General features: G+C 31.8%; 1 protein-coding gene across 2 annotated transcripts in view; it reads right to left on the reverse strand.

The window, feature by feature from the left end:
• The window catches only part of LOC143071376 (cys-loop ligand-gated ion channel-like), a 50,836-nt gene that overhangs the window by 8,984 nt on the left and 22,462 nt on the right, over positions 1 to 19,390 (reverse strand). For both annotated transcript variants that reach the window (XM_076245628.1, XM_076245627.1), the window contains exons 2-3: positions 7,664 to 7,792; positions 629 to 820 (exon numbers count right to left, since the gene is read on the reverse strand). In XM_076245628.1, coding sequence (XP_076101743.1) covers positions 629 to 820; positions 7,664 to 7,792 — 321 coding nt within the window. The remainder of the gene's footprint in view (positions 1 to 628; positions 821 to 7,663; positions 7,793 to 19,390) is intronic.

A 19,390-nucleotide genomic window follows, 5' to 3' on the forward strand; every position in this document is an offset into this window, starting at 1 on the left:
TCAAGGCGATGTAATGCTGTACCTACCCGTATTTTGAATGCAAATAAGAAACAGACTATAGCATGAAAATGGAATTATCCACACATATCACAACACTAATAAAGCGTTTTTAATGTCTAAATTCTTCTTTAAATACAATTTTTGACATATTTTGAGACCATTTTAGAATATAAAGTACTAAATGGTGGCCCCATTGCCGGCAATGCTATTTTTAGCAATTATCTCCTTAAAAAGGCGTTTTTAATAAACTAATTATGGAAAAACTGCTGTTGTCTAATTGAAGCTCGATATCTATTTGTGATTTTACCGCACTCAAATATATATGGTCCTATGACTTTTCTTGGTGAATTTTTGGAGGTTTTCACGATACCTTACGATTTCGCAGAAAATATTCCCTAATTTTGATCAACATGAGAAACATATTTCCGGCCCTTCATCATATACATTTAAGGACAAATTTCTGCTTGCATGAAACTTCATTCATAATGGTTTCCAGAAAAAAATATATAAATGGTATAACAACAAATCACAGAGAGCCATCTATTTTTATCTCTATGTCATGTTCCCTTCATAAAATTGCTACGCCCATGTAATTTTATTTGGTACATTGTAACCTGTAAAAACATACCTGAATATCAAATGGAAACAACAAGAGTTCTAAATTTTCAGCGAATGTCGCCTTTATTCTTTGTTTATCTATAACAAAAGCTTCTCCGTTTTCTTTCTGTAAAACTTTCCAATGATCATGTCTAGTCTCTGACAGGACATTCTGCACTTGTATCTTTGCGTCCCAATAAGCCTTCCAGTCGATGTCCGTGGACTTGAAAAATAAATAATTAAAATTGTTAGTGATATTTACAAACAAGAATTATTTTTCTTATTTCGAAGTATATGTATTATGTTATATTCACCGAAATTCTAAATAGATCGAAGATATGAATAGACTTGGTCGTAATTTGACTAATTTCAGAGGAAGAGGACGTAGATATGGCAGGGAACGATGTATTGGTTGAGGCTCTCGTCGTGGTATTTATAGAAGTGGCCGTGGTCGTGGGTAGAGGCCAGTATCACTGATCAAAATATGGTACGAAATCGTTCCAAAAAACTTGAGATAGTTTCCTGAAAAAGTGAATCATGGTAACTTGGATGGAGAGTTGTCTCATCGGCACTCATACCACACTTTTTATATCTATCAACAGGTAAGTTTGAAGGTATGTCTAATAATAAACAATTTACAGCCGGTCAATTAAAAATATTTGTAGAAAACTGTCAAAAAAATACTTCAGGTATATTTATTTTGGAACAGTGAACACTGTCACCTTGAGTTTTTTTTTTTTGATAATTCAAGACCCACTCAAAGCCTCTCTCCTTATTAAAGAACTTTTTTAAAAGTAAAAGAAAAAATTATAAATGAGGAAATAACAAAATTGATAAAAATGGTGTAAAAGTGGAAGTCAATTTTGATAGAGATCATTATATTTTTCCTATTTTTACAGTTCTAAAGCAAAATACAAAAGAGCATATAGGAATGATTATGAATTTAAAAGAACTGAATAATTTTATTATTCCTCATCATTTCAAGATGGACACTTTTGAAATGGCAATTAAAATTGGTAAAGCCAAATTGTTTTAAAAATTCAATTGATTTGCGCCATGCATATTATTCTGTTTCTATGGAACACCAAATTTGAAACACTTTTACCTTGCAAATGGAAAAACGCTATTTTTCAAAATCTCTGCTTATTAAATCGTTTGCTATCAGCACCAAGAATATCTAATTAGTTAATAAAGCTTGTGCAAAATTAAAGAAATATGGTTACATGAATGTAGCTTATATTGATGACCCTCTTTTGCTTGGAGACACTGACGATGAATATACCGTCAAAAATATATGAAAAGTACATAAAAAGCACTTGCAGAAACCTAATTCCCCTGAACTGGACGAGTCTAAATATGTTTAACTTAAATGATAGTTAAACAGTACTCAGACTGGTATATACAATTAACAGTTACCAAATTGAAATGAAAACGGACCAATTTAATGGCATTACATCATATGATTATTTATTTATGATAAAAAAAAAAATAAGCATCTAAATAACACCAAATGATAGTTTTACAGAATTAGGGGGTAAATTTATATTTTTTAGCCAACTTTTCAAAATAACGATTTCTTATTTAATAAATCAGCAATCAAAACCCCCTTACAGACCTCATTTATAACTGACCAATGAATATTATGCCCAACAACTTCATGCTTTATATACTTGATGTTTTTGATCTGTCAGTAATCATGAAATAGAATCGTAAAGATCAGACCTTAAAAAACAGTAAGTAAACTCTTCCAACAATTAGCTTTTTAAACAGCTTGTTTAAGAACTTTTAATCGGACAGTCCTAGATGCATAAGGTCCTTCACAATATTCATCCGGCAAATGTTCCTTTTGTTTCTGATTTGGTAATTTTCCTACATTAAAATACATGCGAATGCAAAATAATTAGTGTTGTCTATTCAGTCCAATCAATTAATAGATCTTGCTTTCTTTGTGTTTTTTTTTTTTTTTTTTTTAAATAAGAACTATGCATGTAAACTTCAATGAATAAAACCGTATTGAACTAGGTTTACTGTCCCGATCAAAACGTGTTGGGTGAGATATATTCGCAAGTTCAATATATTATATGAAAACAAACACTTTAATTTAGTCGTCCGTTATTCCCTTTTAGTGTCTAACTGTCTAAATGAAGCAAAAACACCTGAAAAAACTTTTATCTTTCTTAGTTTTATCCTTGCCTGACAAAAAAAATCATATGTTATAAATCGTATTTAAACATTAGATAAGAACAATAGTAAAAAAATATCTAAACCTTTTGAATAAGCAGTCATTTATGTGATAAACTGAAGAGACCCCCCCCCCCCCCAAAAAAAAAGAAAACAAAAGAAAACAAAACAACATAAAAATTTAAATGAAAATTGTAAATTATAGCATTTTACAAGATCTTGTCTTTGTGTAACAGAGATATTAATCAAATTGATTGATTGTTGTTTGCTTTAAGTCCAGTAGCAAATATTCCATGCCTGTTAATGACTATAACACATAAATTTTAAATACAATAGGTAGGTCGTACAATAGGTGCAAGAGTTTTTAATTTGATTCATAAAATCTACCCTGAAGTCGATCATCCATGTTTACGTGTAGTTTACAATATCATTTCACGCATCCAATTTAGGTTAGACACTTTTAGCTCGCTTTAGTAACTGTGAGAATTCTGTGAAACTGTATTGTGTATTGTACTTTAGTTTTTGGTATGATATTCTGTACTACCGATCACTACTGCTCTCCTGGTTGGTCTCGTGTGGGGGCGTTCGCCTCGAGAGCGGGAGGTCATTAAATTTGTTCGAATCCCGAACGGGTCAAACAAAGACGTTAATTAAATTGGTATTCTATTTCAACGCTTAACACGTGGCATCATAAAGTAAGAGCACAGACTGGCCGGCTCAGCGTCGGAAATGTGTCCTGGTCGGGTGACTTTTCTTCCTGCGAACTAATATCTTGTGAAGTTACACGATAAAAAAAAAAGACTCAGCTTGTCAGTCTAGTAAAAAACGGGGTTAATGCTCTTATTATATTTCACGTAATCGTCCTGAATATTAATTTTATTCGCCGCTGGTCGTCATCCATTATCATTATTTATTTTACCGTTTTATTATACAGTGAAGTGTTGGGATTATCATCTTTCACGGTAAATAATTGTAGTAAATCAAATGTGCCTTTTTGGATATATAATATTTGACGGAAAATATTGAATTAACTCCGTATAACTATTATTTAGTCATGGGTCGGTTTTAAGCTTATTATTCTGTACACGGAATGTTCTATAAAAAAAAGACCGAATGTTGACTCTAAAAAATTTTATTCATCTGTGTCTTTGGGTTGCTGTCGCATTAATGTATACCTTTATCTCCTTTTATTCAAAACCAATATTTGCTTGGGTATAGAAATATTTACATCTCTAGACCTCTCCCGTTCCACAGTATACCCTTGCTAAATGGGTGCGTTCGTTTGGCTTATTGGTTATATAAATACATGTAGCTTTGTCCGATCAAAATATAATAGGAATGTATATCAGATGCCTGGTGCAGTGAGAATTCCAAGCTATCTTAACCTTAAAAAAAACATTAGAGGAAAAGATGATCTACACACGAGTTGAATGATTGAAATGTGTAAACAACAAGAAAAGTCAACTTAATCTTTTTAAATAATTATAAGTCGCATGGCTGATTTTAACAACATTCTTGTGACTTTTGCTAGAACAATAGTAGATGAAAAAAAATTATAACAAAACCGATTAGCAAGACAATATTAAAAAAAATGAAACGCTCAAAATAAGTTGAATCTTTTTTATAAATTGTTGTCAACCTTTTTTATCATTTTTCCCCTTTTATGACAACTATTATACCAGTCTGAGATATAAATAAACTTCAAACAGCAAATGTTGTCACCTAGCCGAGGGAGCCGTCATTGTATGCTTCAATATATGAGTTAATGCCACTCAGTGAAGATTGTTTTTCTGATGTAGTCCCTCCCCTGTTAGTTTTGCTGGAAATTATACAATGTAACCCCTGATGTGTACTACGACAACGTTTTTTTAATATTAAAAAAAAAAAGATTAAATGCAAAGAGAAAAATGATGGAAGAAATGCTAAGATTTACGCATAAAAATTCAAATGTAAATAAAAATGAAGTATATAAAAATTGGAAAACTGTTTGAGACTATAATCATCTGAGGACAAATTATTATAAATCACTAAATGAAGCTGATTAATTTATTGCTCCTTTGTGTCCAGTGGCAAATATGTCATGCATATTCACGACTAGATTCAAAGTGGATCAATTTGAAGCAAATGTTCACAAATTTAGAGTGGCACTTTTTACAATAAGGCAGAGCGTTCGCTAGAGGTAAAACGTATGCCGTAATAGAATAGATTTGAACAATAATGATAGAACTCGTAAGTTATAAAGCCCCCCTTCCTTTTTTTTCTCCACGATAGACGAATGTCATATACAAAACGTCATGAATTTACAAACAATAACGGCCACTATAAGTAAATGAGATATGGACTTTTTTATAAATTAATTCCTATTGCAGCCAACATCTCCCGGTTCGGGACAGGTTATTTATTTCCACAAAATACCGCCTGATTATTGATCGAAGATATTTAAAAGCAACCAAAAGCACTTTGAATCAAACAAATTCTTGAAATGGTAAATTAAGGTATTTTGCTGGGTGTTTTTCCCAATCCTATTTCGGGCCCCCTGATTTTAAGAGGGCGTATTTAATTAGTCGTACCCGATTAACTTTTATTGAATTGAACTTCAACTTAAAGACCTACATCGGGTAAATAAGTTCGAGGTACAATAAGTAGACAATAGAAATCCTTTGTGAAATAAGATCGTCCCAGGTATCTTAGAAAATAAATTTTCGTTGAATAACAATGAAAAATGCACGAGCAGGTTTGTAATTCATGCAAGATCATTGGTTTTCAAGCCTGTCAAACAATTTGACTTTTAGGTAGTGTCGTTGATTTTGAATCTATGACGGTTGTGTTACCCAAAGAAAATGTATAGAAAATTGTTGCATAATGCCAAATCTGAGATAGGAAAATATAGCTAGTTTAAGATTAGTTACCCATATTATAGGCCTGCTAGTATACACGTCTTAAAGCAGTCATTTGGGAATTTGTTTATCAAAATATGAGTATAACATCTGACATGAAGGTTGTTAACCAACATTTCCAGATATTTCTTTGACATGTGACGCCTCATTAAGAGGTTGGGGTGCTTTATAAAAAACGACCAGGAAATACACGGAAGTTGAAATGATATACTCTAAAAGCTTTCAATAAAATTTATTCAGATATTCATGTGAAGATATTTTGTGATAATTCTATTATAATAGCATGCGTTAACAATATTGGAGGTATTAAATCTGTACAAACGAATGAAATAACCAAGTGGAAATGAACACATTTATTCCAAAACCAGTTGTTGACAGGACACGGGTTATGTTCTTGTCGTATATTTTATGATTGTATCATATTAAACCCCTCACGGGAAGGATTGTGCTTGATATTCATATGATGAGGACATAATATTTTATTTTAATCAGTTTAATTGAGGTCTGAATCTGGCATAACAGTAACTGCTAGTAGTCCATTGTTAATTTATGTATCATTGTTATTTAGATTCTTCTATTACCTTTCCTGGCATTGGAATGTCAAAAACCAAAAACGATATAAAGACAAACAACCCCATACAAAACACAAGCAGAGAAAAACAAGTACTAAGCAACATTGACCACAACAAAATCCGAAGATAATCTGTGCTAAAGAAGTTTGCACATATTCTGCTCCATATGGTGGCACTCGTGACGTGTTGTTCGTGTAAGTATACTGGACTGTTTTCTCAGAGATAAGTCTATTTTGACTATGTATTATCCGCGTATAAGAGGATGGACAATGGTGACGACAATTGGAACATATTGGTAATCTTCTGTGAAACAGATATTACATAACGGTTAACACACTCGCGATGGCTTCCTTAATATTTTCGAAGGTATTAAATCATTATTCCAGATTCGATGAGGTAGGTGCTTTCAGCACACTCAGGCACCAAACTTTGAACTTTTCAGCTAGAGGAAATCATCAATATTGTGGAAGTAAACGAATAATTCTACCATCCTTTAATTCTCACAAAGAAGCTCTTGTATAAAGTTTGCCTTATATGAATAAAGGAAAGAAGAAGAGCAAGCACATTTTGTATGCAAATGGATTTCGTTTATTTAACACTTCTCCTAAAGTAACGCATACGTTGTCAATTAAGACTTCAGGCATCTTATGATGTTGATATCTATTTAGATTTTTAGGGGTTTGAATAAGAATGTTATTTTTAACAAATAAATTTGTCCCTCCCTAAAACAGCATTTGTTTTCTATTTTGTAAATATTATATATGCAAACAAAGCCTACCGACTTGTGTTATGTGCTAAGGGTTTTAATTACATTTTAATTTGGTTTTTGTTTATTTAAGTAGACATTTATATCCAAATAAATATTTTAGATATATGTTAACACAAAAGGTCAATAGAACCAAAAAGCCAACAGGAAATTATTTTTTGTTGAAAATATAAAAGAAATATAAGCACAAATGATATAGACATTTAACAGTTTAGAATTCCTCTCAACATAGTATAATTGTTAGTGACACTACTTTGTCATAACCGTGCCATAGTAAACATGTTTGTATGACAAAACAGCCATTTTATATGGTTTTAGGGGGTAGTCTAAATAACATTGAATGTATATTACCACCTGTGTCTACACAATATGACACCTTGTCACAGAATACGCCTTTAAAATGATGTTTCCCATGTCTAAATATTGATAGTTAGATTTGCATTTAAGCAGTTTATGCAGCTTTGACAGTTTGCACCTTTGATTTGAATGTCTTTACGTAAATTCGACCGCAATCTGGCTAGAAATTGTCGGAAATATGACTTGTAAACATATTGATGATGTTATTATGTTATTAAATGACCACGGAGACATGAATAAAAGAAACAATAGTTTAAGGTATTTTTCTTTCATTTATAAAATTAATAACTTACATTAGCTGCTTGTTTGTCGAGCTGGGGTTCTCTCCATCTGGACTGTATATAAACATCTGCTGAGAAATTTTCTTTTAGCGTGTCAATTTCGCCGATTTTTAGAAATGATACTTTGATAAACACTTGTCTCTGTAACGAAAAAACATAACACAGAAAAATTAATATAAACAAAATAATAAACAAACAAATACTCAAACCTAAACTTTCACTGTAAGATGTTTGAATAGATAAATGAATATTTGGGGTTTTCGTTAGTTTTCTTTCTTTCTTTTATAATATTGTATGTTCTTTATGGTATTGGTTGCATATTGGCTTTTTCGCATCATTATTATTAGATTTTAGAAATGACAACAAATACCGTTCAAAAGATCAATACGTGTACACATTTAATTATGCACCTTTTGTCTTAACAGATGCCGTTGTTATAAGAAAGTATCCATTGGGATCCTGATTTAGTAAGGGGAAATATGAATAAAATTTTAAATGCCACTTGGATGTCTACCTTGTTCAGGCGAAACATTGAGCCATCAAGGTCGTTTTCGAAATCAAGTTGACGTCAGTTTTAAATTTCATTACACTGAAGAAAAAGATATGACTTGTATTGAAATAGAAATCATTATCGTAAATTTGTGTAACGAGACGTTTCCTTATTTGAAGATACGTTGTTTAAATGTTAATATTATTGGTTAACCGATAACATATAAACAACATTTTTCAAACCGCGAGAATGTCATAGCTATTCCATCAGCCGTTCAAAAAATAACATGTTGCATAAGATGATACTTCAATTGATAGTGTAAAGTTCTTTTATAATTGATTTCTCGCTTTGAAGTTGTCAGCAACATAGAAAAACTGCATTACTCGAAGCTATAGTTTTCAATCAAAATCACCTTACATTCGATTAATCGTTGGTATTTAAATCTGGTTTCTCCATACTTTAAGGCATCCTATCGTTAAACACATGCTGTTACAAATACATTTTCTCATTATCATTGTCACAATCTCTACTTTCTCTAACAAGAAAGTCTGCTAAATCAAATACCAAGTTAGGTAATTATATAATCGAATTTACTTTTTCGTAAAATCACCAGGGAACTCTTACTTCTGGCGACCATCTCTCTTTAGAACAAAGTCTTTAATAGTGATAAATGCCAAATAAAATTGATTAGGAAACGTTATGTTGTATGATGTACTGTCTCTTTTATGTTTGGTTATTTTGTTATTTAATTTGCGAATATATAAGAGCACCATTGTACCTAGGTCGTCACTGCCTAGATGAATAAAATGAATAAGTGAAACAGTGAAAATTTTCAGTCAATGTACTTTTTTCTATTGCAATAAATGCACTGCGTAAAAAAATAACCCCCCAACGCAGCTACCTTGTGGTTCCATTTATGAAGAAACAAACACAGAAGTGTGAAGAGCTATTACAACGGATTAACTACACCATGAAATGAAATCTATGAAATAAAAAAAGTTGAAGTTTTATTTTGTCTACACGTACAAAACAATATGATCGATATTCATTGGCAATCACTGGTTTCAAAGATGATGTCAGATACAATTTAGTATTAATTATATAGCCCAAGATAAACTCCGACGCGACGCCAATCTCCAGTGCAGAGTTTGTTCCGTACATGCTCTGCAATACTCCACTTAGATTTAGTTAAATGATACGTTCTATATATATCCCGGAACTAATATACTGTGCATGAAATTTACTTCGTCTCTGCTTAGCGACGCTTGATGGTTAGTTCAGTGTTGAAACTTCGTCGCTATTTCGGGGTTTTAGACTATACATCACAATGAAACATTCAAAACTGAAATAACTCCGTTCGAAGATCAAGTTTTCTTTTAAACTCCAACCGGAACAAGGTGATCTAAAAGATATATTAATGAATTGAACATCGGTCTCGTCTGCTTGCTGACTGGCTTTAATAACACGTTTGACTTACCGTTTTATTCAAACAACATTTAGCCAAATTTATTATACCTGTTTTTTTTTTTTTTTTTTGTATCAATGTCTATGTTAGGTGTTTTTTTTTAGAAATGGTAATCACTATCATTGAGAACCGCCTTAGCTTTCCCTTAATGTTTATAAAAGTATTTTTCAAATTATATATTTCAGTATTTTTTTAAAATTTTTTCTTTGATCAAATCTATGTCTAAATCTGTTAGGAAGAATGTTACTATCTAAATGTAGACATTCATTTAATAGCACTTTTCCTACTTGCATCTGCAACCATGGTGAATTGTCACATAACACGTCTTTGGTCTCTATTATCGTACCGTAGAAGCTAAAATTACAATATTATCATATCAATAAATTGGTCATTATCTAACCGTAATTGTTTTGTTTTTAAAAGATAAATATGCTTCGTTTAAATTTTCCACTTGTAACCAAAAGACAGGCCATATTTCACTATTATATGTTTTGATAACTTTAATTCAAGAAATTTGAACTATTTGTTTATTTAAACGAGTATGCAAAAAAAAACTTAAATCTTCGAGATTTTTAAGTACCGGTCTTTGTAAGAATCATGCAGCTTCCTGTTGATGGGCGATTCATGACCCCTCTTCAAATGTCTTTATATTTTGTTTTTGAGGAAGGTATGGTATGAAAATAAGTTTCCTGTATTATTTTTTTCTTTTGAACCTTGGTTGCCATGGAAACCGTCTTTACAAAATTTTGCCTAAATACGTCCATAAGTAGCCTTTGAAAATTGAAATATAATGGATTTTAAAGAACCATAGAAATAAAGTTAATCAATACAAACAATATGTATATTTACAGTATTGACAAACAAAACCCCAAACTATATAAAAACGTTAAAATTTTGAATTTGCTAAATAATTTGTTTCCATAGCAACCATTTAAAAATGTGTTAAAATTCGAAAATGAAAAATTTCAAAAACTCCTAAATTTTAAATCTGTTTATCTCCCAAGACCAACAATACAATGACATGTCATTGACAAATTTTGAAAGACCACATTCTATATATTCAGAAAATAAAAAGAAAGTCGTGTGTTTTTTTTTCTTTAAAAAAATAATTTTAGTCCAAAATTGTCAATTTTCACCAAAATTCAGATTACCAAACAGATGAATACTGAAACATTTTGAACTTAAAAAGCTAAAACATTCCATTTATGCGTGCATTTCTGACACACATTTCGTAATTATAAATGAGAAAATATAATTGTTAGAGTTATTTTTGTAGAGAAGGACATTTTTTCTCTCTGGGCATGGTGCCCCCCCCCCCCTTTTTTTCAAAATTCCAAAAATTATTAAAAAATTTAAAAGATGGAATTTAATTATGAACATTTTGAGCATTAAAACATGACATTCAATAATAGACCCCCCTACAACATTTTTATATATTAGTTGTTGTTTTTTAGAAATGGGGAATGTGTCAAAGAGACAATAACCCAAACAACAGAAAATAGCCGAAAGGCTGATGACTGAATGAAGGCTAGCTGCATCCCTTATTACACTTGTTTTGTGCAAATTGAAATTTTTTTTTTTTTTTTTTTAAATTTTGGTTAAATCTTGCATCAATGATTATTTGTCCCTTTCAATATATATCAATGAGTGGCTTAACATTACAATTCCATTTAAATGTTCTTTGTATCTGTCGTTTTTTCTTCAAAAGCAAAAAATGCATTTTACCCCTATGTTCCATTTTAGCCATAGTGGCTAAGTTTCTTGAAGTACAAAATAAAAAACTAAATTTATACAAGATACTCCCAAGTTGGGCTGATATTGATTAAGCATATTCAGAAGAAGATTTGTTTTTAAAGAAGGCAAACTAGATGAACAAATTGTGAAAAATTTCTTTAAAGGGCTATAACTCCATAATGATTCAATTGACAATTTTGGTCATATAAACTTATTTGTAGATCTTACTTTGTTGAAAGTTGTGCTGTTTACAGTTTATCTTTGTCATTAATAATATTCAAGATAATAACAAAAACTGCGAAATTTCCGTACAATTAACAATGTAGTGGCCGCAACCCAACAATGGGTTGTTAGATTCATCTTAAAATTTGCTCTTAAAAGGCTTTAGTGTTTGAGATATGAGCTACACACTGCATTTTACCCCTATGTTCTATTTTACCCTTGGCGGCCATGTTTTTTTACAAAATAGAAAATAAAACACAAACTTTATTCTAGATATCCTAAGGATCATTCAGTTTAAGTTTTACTGGAATTGGTTCAGTAGTTTCAGTGGATATGTTTCAAATATTTTATACCGGACAGACGACAACGGACGCAAAGTGATGGCAAAATTCACAGTTCCTTTGAAACGGTGACCTAAAAAAAAACTACGTCCGTTCTATCAGAAATAAACTGAAAATAAAAAATAAAAAAAATGTACCATCGAGAGCGCTAACGAGGCCACTTTCCATAAATTTTAATATTTTTAAGGGTCATAACTCTTTAAAAAAGTCAATTGTCCATGATTATAGAACTCATCCGAGATATTATTGATATTAATCTAGTGTATAAGTTTTATTAAAAATCTGGCAAGAATTGTACCTGTGGGAGCGCTAACGGGGCTATTTTCCATAAATTTATTATTTTCAAGGGTTATAACTGTTTTTATAAAAGTCGATTGACCACCAATATATAACTTGTTTGAGATATTGCTTACATTAACCTAAAGTATTAGTTTCGTAAAAAAAATCTGACAGAATTTGTACATGTGCGAGCGCTGCAAAGACCGGACAGACAAACACACGGACAGCCAGATGGACACATGGACGGATAGCAATCAAAATTTTAAGCAGACCATGTTTAAATTAAAAAAAATAAATTCTATTTTCGATTTTTTATACGACCGCAAAAATTGAAAAAATTTTGGTCGTATATTGGTATCACGTTGGCGTCGTCGTTGTCGTCCAAAGACATTTGGTTTTCGCACTCAAACTTTAGTAAAAGTAAATAAAAATCTATGAAATTTAAACACAAGGTTTATGACCATAAAAGGAAGGTTGGGATTGATTTTGGGAATTTTGGTCCCAACGAATTATGGGCCAAAAGGGTCAAAAATTTAATTTTGTTTGATTTAATCAAAAAATGAATTATTGGGGTTCTTTGATATCCCAAATCTAACTGAGTATTCAGATTCTTAATTTTTGGTCCTGTTTTCAAATTGGTCTACATTAAGGTCCAAAGGGTCCAAAATTATACTTAGCTTGATTATAACAAAAATTGAATTTTTGTGGTTCTTTTATATGCTGAATCTAAACATGTACTTATATTTTTGATTATGGGCCCAGTTTTCAAGTTGGGGTCCAAAATTATTATATTAAGTATTGTGCAATAGCAAGAAATTTTCAAGTGCACATTATTCTTTATAGCAAGAAATCTTCAATTGCACAGTATTGTGCAATAGCAAGAAATTTTCAATTGCACAGTATTGCGCAATAGCAAGAAATCTTCAATTGCACAGTATTGCGCAATAGCAAGAAATATCTAATTGCACAATATTGCGCAATAGCAAGAAATTTTCAATTGCACAGTTTTGCGCGATAGCAAGAAATATTCAATTGCATAGTATTGTCCCGTTTTCAAATTGATCTACATTAAGGTCCATAAATAAACTTTGTTTGATTTCAACATAAATTGAATATATGGGGTTCTTCAATATGCTGAATCCAACCATGTATTTAGATTTTTAATATTTGGGCCCGGTTATCAAATTGGTCCACATTGAGGTCTAAAGGGTCTAAAATTGAACATTATTTGATTTCATCAAAAATTGAATTCTTGGGGTTCTATGATATGCTGAATCTAACCATGTATTTAGATTTTGGATATTGGACCATAATAGGTAAATGTCAACTTTAAAATTTTTTAAGTATTTAAGTTTAAGTTCTTAGACCACATTCATTCTGTGTCAGAAACCTATGTTGTGTCAACTTTTCAATCACAATCCAAATGCAGAGCTGTATCAAGCTTAAATGTTGTGTCCATACTTGCCCCAACTGTTCAGGGTTCGACCTCTGCGGTCGTATAAAGCTGCGCCCTGCGGAGCATCTGGTTTATTTATAAAAATACTATTTTTGATATAACAAAAATGAAAAAATAAAAAATTTTTTTTGGGTCTTAAATCAGTGGTTTTGATAAGATAATAACACTCTGTAAAGATTATACAAATGGGAGTTTTAATCTTGGTACAGTGTTTCCAATTTCATTATCTATGGAAAATACATTGCCTTGTATTGTTTCTTTTGTGGACTAGTATACTATTGCGCAGAGTCTGATTATGTATACATAATGGCTGTTACTATTTACCTTCCATGTAAATCGACATGTATCGAAACCGTTATGCAAACACTTATTTGTCACTATGTTGATTTGACTGTGCTAGAATTGAAATTGAAGAAGAAGTACAGAACCTTTCTTCTATTCTAATATATAATCATATAACTTATCTTAAAGATTTGAAATAAATGCGGAATGTGTCCATTGGACACAGATGATGCTCCCGCTTGCATATCATAAAAGTTATAAACGGATTCAAAGTTGATCTGCATTTGGTGGTTTTAAGCATTGTGTATAATTTTAATAACATCCGGTAAAGACAAACTAAAGTTAGAGAACAGAAAAGGAAATTCAGCAATATTTCTATTTGTAAAGGGGCATAACTCTTGGACGGTTTAAGTGACACCACCAAAATGCAAACTTAGTCTGTGTTTTATGGTAATAAGCAATGTGATTAAGTTTCATAAAATTTGGTTGAGGCGAACTAAAGATAGAGAACAGAAACCAACGTTGGGACATACTGACGGACGGACAAGGGTAAACCTTAATGCCCTCTCCGCCACTGCGGGGGCATAAAAATGTGTAAATATAACAATTGATTAAATTAGGCAAAATTCAATGCATGGTCATTGCACATGGTTGTCATAAAGGTTTGAGAATCAAAACAGTATATAATAGTTAGGACCAGCAAATTTTCCTCAAGGCCACAAGGAAAATATTTTTGAGAACCATAAAAAACGCGATTATTCTGCCGTATACAAATAACAATTCAGTTAGGTAAAATAATAGACAAGCTGTACTTTTCCACCATATACAATAGAAACATTGACAAATTCTTGCACAATTTAATGTAGATCGTTGGTATATATTTCCTCAGATAGAACATGTAGAATTTGTATGCCCCCACCGTAGCAAAGGGGGCATTAAGTTGTACCCTTGTCCGTAAGTACGTCCGTTCCAGAGTTATACCCTTATACAAGTGGAAAAGAAATGCTGACTTTTTTGTTTCCGTTCTCTAACTTAAGTTTGCCACAACCAAATGTTTTGAAACTTATACACAATGCTTATTTCCATCAAATTCAGAACAGTTAGAATGTTATTGGTGTAGCATGTACTGTCAATAAGTTATGCCCCTTTAAAAATGGGAAAAAATGCTGAATTTTCCGTTTCCGTTCTCTCTTTTTCGTCTGTCTGACATAGTTCATCTTACCCTGAACTCATTTTCTTAGAACATTGATAATGTTAAGTTAATATGATACTTGTATTAAAATCTTTACATAACACTTACAGAGTTTCAAAAGTAATTCAATGATAAATAAAACCAACCAGACATTTCAGGGAGAGCCTCCTTGCTTAGCAGATCTTAGTCTAGGGTTAAAGTTTTTAAAGCATCAATCTGTTTCAAAAACTAACAATGAGTTGCATTAAATTGTTACTGTAACTTCTTTATAGCCATTTTGAAAGAGAAAGTATCCTGAGCTATTTTTTTTTTAAATGTTCTTTAAGATTTGTTTTATAGATAATCATGTTATGCTCATTGTTGAAGGATATATGGTGATCTGTGGTTGTTTATTTCTATGTCTTTGCTCTCTTGTGGAGAGTTAATTGTTAATTGACAATTACAACACATCCTCTTATCTTTATACATAGACCTACTATTAATTAAGTTTTTGTTTCAACATTATTCTTTTTCACTGACAGCATCAGTCTTAGACACGACAACGGGTTATGCGTATTACCATTTTTTTTTAAACTTCTGAGAAATCTTACATATAAGATTGAAGGGAGGTGGTACATATGTTGCCCTCAACTTTAGAAGTTGTGTTATGCTTAAATTCTTAAAATACTTAGTTCACAAGTAAACACAATGAGATACCACATTTTTTTCAACAAATTTTATAATTTTGAAAAAAAAAAGAAAAAAAATCGAAAAAAAGGGGGGTGCACCATACCCATATTGATGATTTTTTCATTTTGTACAAGTACATCTTCATTTATCATATATTCTCGTTTAAAATTAACAAATGTGTGTCAGAATTGCACATATTAATGGAATATTTTAGCTTTTTAAGTTCAAAATGTTTCAGTATTCATCTGTTTGGTAATCTGAATTTTGGTGAAAATTGACAATTTTTGACTAAAATTATTTTTTTAAAGAAAAAAAAACACACGACTTTCTTTTTATTTTCTGAATATATAGAATGTGATCTTTCAAAATTTGTCAATGACATGTCATTGTATTGTTGGTCTTGGGAGATAAACAGATTTAAAATTTAGGGAGTTTTTTGAAATTTTCATTTTCGAATTTTAACACATTTTTAAATGGTTGCTATGGAAACAAACTATTTAGTAAATTCACAATGTTAACGTTTTTATATAGTTTGGGGTTTTGTTTGTCAATACTGTAAATATACATATTGTTTGTATTGATTAACTTTATTTCTATGGGACTTTAAATTCCCTTATTTTATTTTTCAAAAAGGGTCTTTTTTCACATATTCAGGCAAAATGTTGATTTGATGGTTACCATGGCAACGGGCATAATACAGGAAAAATAAATACAGAATTTTACCCATCTACCAAAGTTCTTATGATATAGGGCAAAACAAATTACTTCTGTGACATGTCATGAATCACCTTCTGCATGATTTTTACAAAGACCGGTACTTAAACTATCCCACTATTAGTATTAGGCCCATGGTCATTTATTTGTTGTTATTGGACTGAACTAGCTTTCGATTAACTGCGCGATTACGAATTAAGATGTGATATGTCGCCAGTAAACATTCGAATTATGTATGTTTCTGTATATAGCAATGCAAGAGCCTGTTATTCAAATTCGGAGTGTGCCTGTACCAAATCGGAACCCTGTTTTCCCCTTTCTGCATGTGCCTTTCCCAAGTCATGAGTCTATATTTCCCTTTCTGCATGTGCCTGTCCCAAGTCATGAGTCTGTATTTCCCTTTCTGCATGTGCCTGTCCCAAGTCATGAGTCTGTATTTCCCTTTCTGCATGTGCCTGTCCCAAGTCATGAGTCTATATTTCCCTTTCTGCATGTGCCTGTCCCAAGTCATGAGTCTATATTTCCCTTTCTGCATGTGCCTGTCCCAAGTCATGAGTCTGTATTTCCCTTTCTGCATGTGCCTTTCCCAAGTCATGAGTCTATATTTCCCTTTCTGCATGTGCCTGTCCCAAGTCATGAGTCTATATTTCCCTTTCTGCATGTGCCTGTCCCAAGTCATGAGTCTGTATTTCCCTTTCTGCATGTGCCTTTCCCAAGTCATGAGTCTGTATTTCCCTTTCTGCATGTGCCTGTCCCAAGTCATGAGTCTGTATTTCAGTATTTGTCATGTGTTGCTGCATATGAATATTGTTCTTCGTTTATTGATTTGTACATAAACCAGGTCATTAGTTTTCTCTCTTGAATTGTCATTTTTGGGGCCTTTTTGACCGTATGCTTCTCGTTGAGGCCCTATCGATAACCTATAGTTGTTTACTTCTATGCCAGTCAAATTGTCTCTTGTGGAGAGTTGTCTCATTGGCAATCATACCACATGTTCTTATTGTTTGGAACTAGAATTAATAGCAGTCGCAGTTATGGAGAATTAAGACAAAAACCTTCACATGAAGAAGTCAAGGCAAAAATACTTATCGTTTCCAACCATACTTTTAACTCTCCATTAAACCTACTGTGCTAATACTTGTCTCCGTGATAATTCGTGCAAATATTTGAAGTCTACAAGATTTTTTTCTTTTGCAGTTAATCACTTTATTTCAGTTCGTGTTGATTTGACAAAGATATCGAATCGTTTCTTATAATTCTTTTTATTTGTTTGATTTGTGTATCTTACAAGTCATTTGGAAATAATTGACAAGTCAAACAAAGATTGAGGAATCAAATTAAATTTGTATTGCAGTTTAATTTGTCTTGATATCATGTGTCACGGAATTAAGTACGAAGATATAATGTCAGACTTTTATTAAGTAACAAAGAATGTCATAAAACAATATTCTGTCAACATTAATAGAAGCATGTGTATGGAATATAAACACTCTCAGCTACCATGATACAGTGTCAAAAAAAATAAAGGCTAAATTTGAAGTGAGCATTATCAGGAAGGAGAGTCAAACCTTTCGAAAGACATAAAATATCTATAACATAACATCTATTTTAAGAAAATACATTTCACATTGGTCAAATTGATCAAAATTATGGAACATATTGTCTGCATTTGACAATTGATAGACAAATTGCGATTCATTGCTCGAAACACGGGTGGATGATTTGTTTGTCGTTTTCAAAGTATCATTATTTGGTTAAATACTACTAGAATTGTTTTTAATTATGACCTGTCTGCATGCATTTCAGACGAGTTTGTATTATCTTCTCATTCGTAGAAAAACTCATTCAAACACTGTTTGATTGTACGTTGTTTATTTGGTACCTCACATCGATTTCAACATCGGAACAATTATATTTTGTATCCTTGTACTGTTTTTTTGTTGAATTGAGTCAGTCATTAAAAACGACGAACTAAATTTTAGATAAATTTTATATTTCAAAAGATTAGATGAATACTAATTTTCTTTACTTTAAATGTCAGCTTGTCCTTGAAAGTCCTGGAATTATTTGTCTACAACGCAGTTAAACATCAAAGGCAGCTCAACTGCTCAGCTAAGTCAAACATTGCAATTTTCCAATGCGTTAGGATTTCTACCAGGAGTACGTCCTTGATTGTTACTAAAAAAATTGGGGTATTACTATTTCAATACGGAATTCCGTGTTCAATTTCGCTTGCGGGACAACACAAGTCTGTGTCCTCAATCATTTGAGACAATGGATTTAAGTCTTGATAATTAAGAATGAAAAAGTTACCAGGCTGAATCTATTGATGATTAAGCCTTAACAAAATGATGATATATGAAAATTTAATATTTCTATCACAAACTAAATATAAAAACTTTCCTTTGATATAAACACACACACACACATATGGTACAGAATGTAAAAATGATTTGTGAGTCGATCATTTATCTCGATTGTCGGAAGTCGAATGTGACTTTTGTACTCTGATGCGCTTTACACGGACAGGGTCAAATATGATGTGTATGATTTTTTTTCTTTGATGTGAGTATACATATTTTTGTTTATTTAACTACTGTGTAAAATTGCGGGCTAAATGACGCCCGTTTTCTACACATAGCATTTGCTCTCCTCGTTTACCACGTCAAGTCTCGAATGTTTACTCTTTTGTGAAATCCGCGTCATACCATTCGTCTTTTATATTAGATTTTCCTTCCATTATAAGACATATTTGATATTACAGTCATATAGATACCTGTGGATTATTTCGTGAGTTATATTGAATATCTCCGTCCAAATGTTGAGTAGCATACATAGTTTAGAGATTGACTCCAATGATCACCATGCGTCAGTAAAAGTAATGTATATAAGACG

Source organism: Mytilus galloprovincialis, chromosome 4 (genome assembly GCF_965363235.1).
Source record: "Mytilus galloprovincialis chromosome 4, xbMytGall1.hap1.1, whole genome shotgun sequence".
In the NCBI taxonomy this organism is placed as follows: domain Eukaryota; kingdom Metazoa; phylum Mollusca; class Bivalvia; order Mytilida; family Mytilidae; genus Mytilus; species Mytilus galloprovincialis.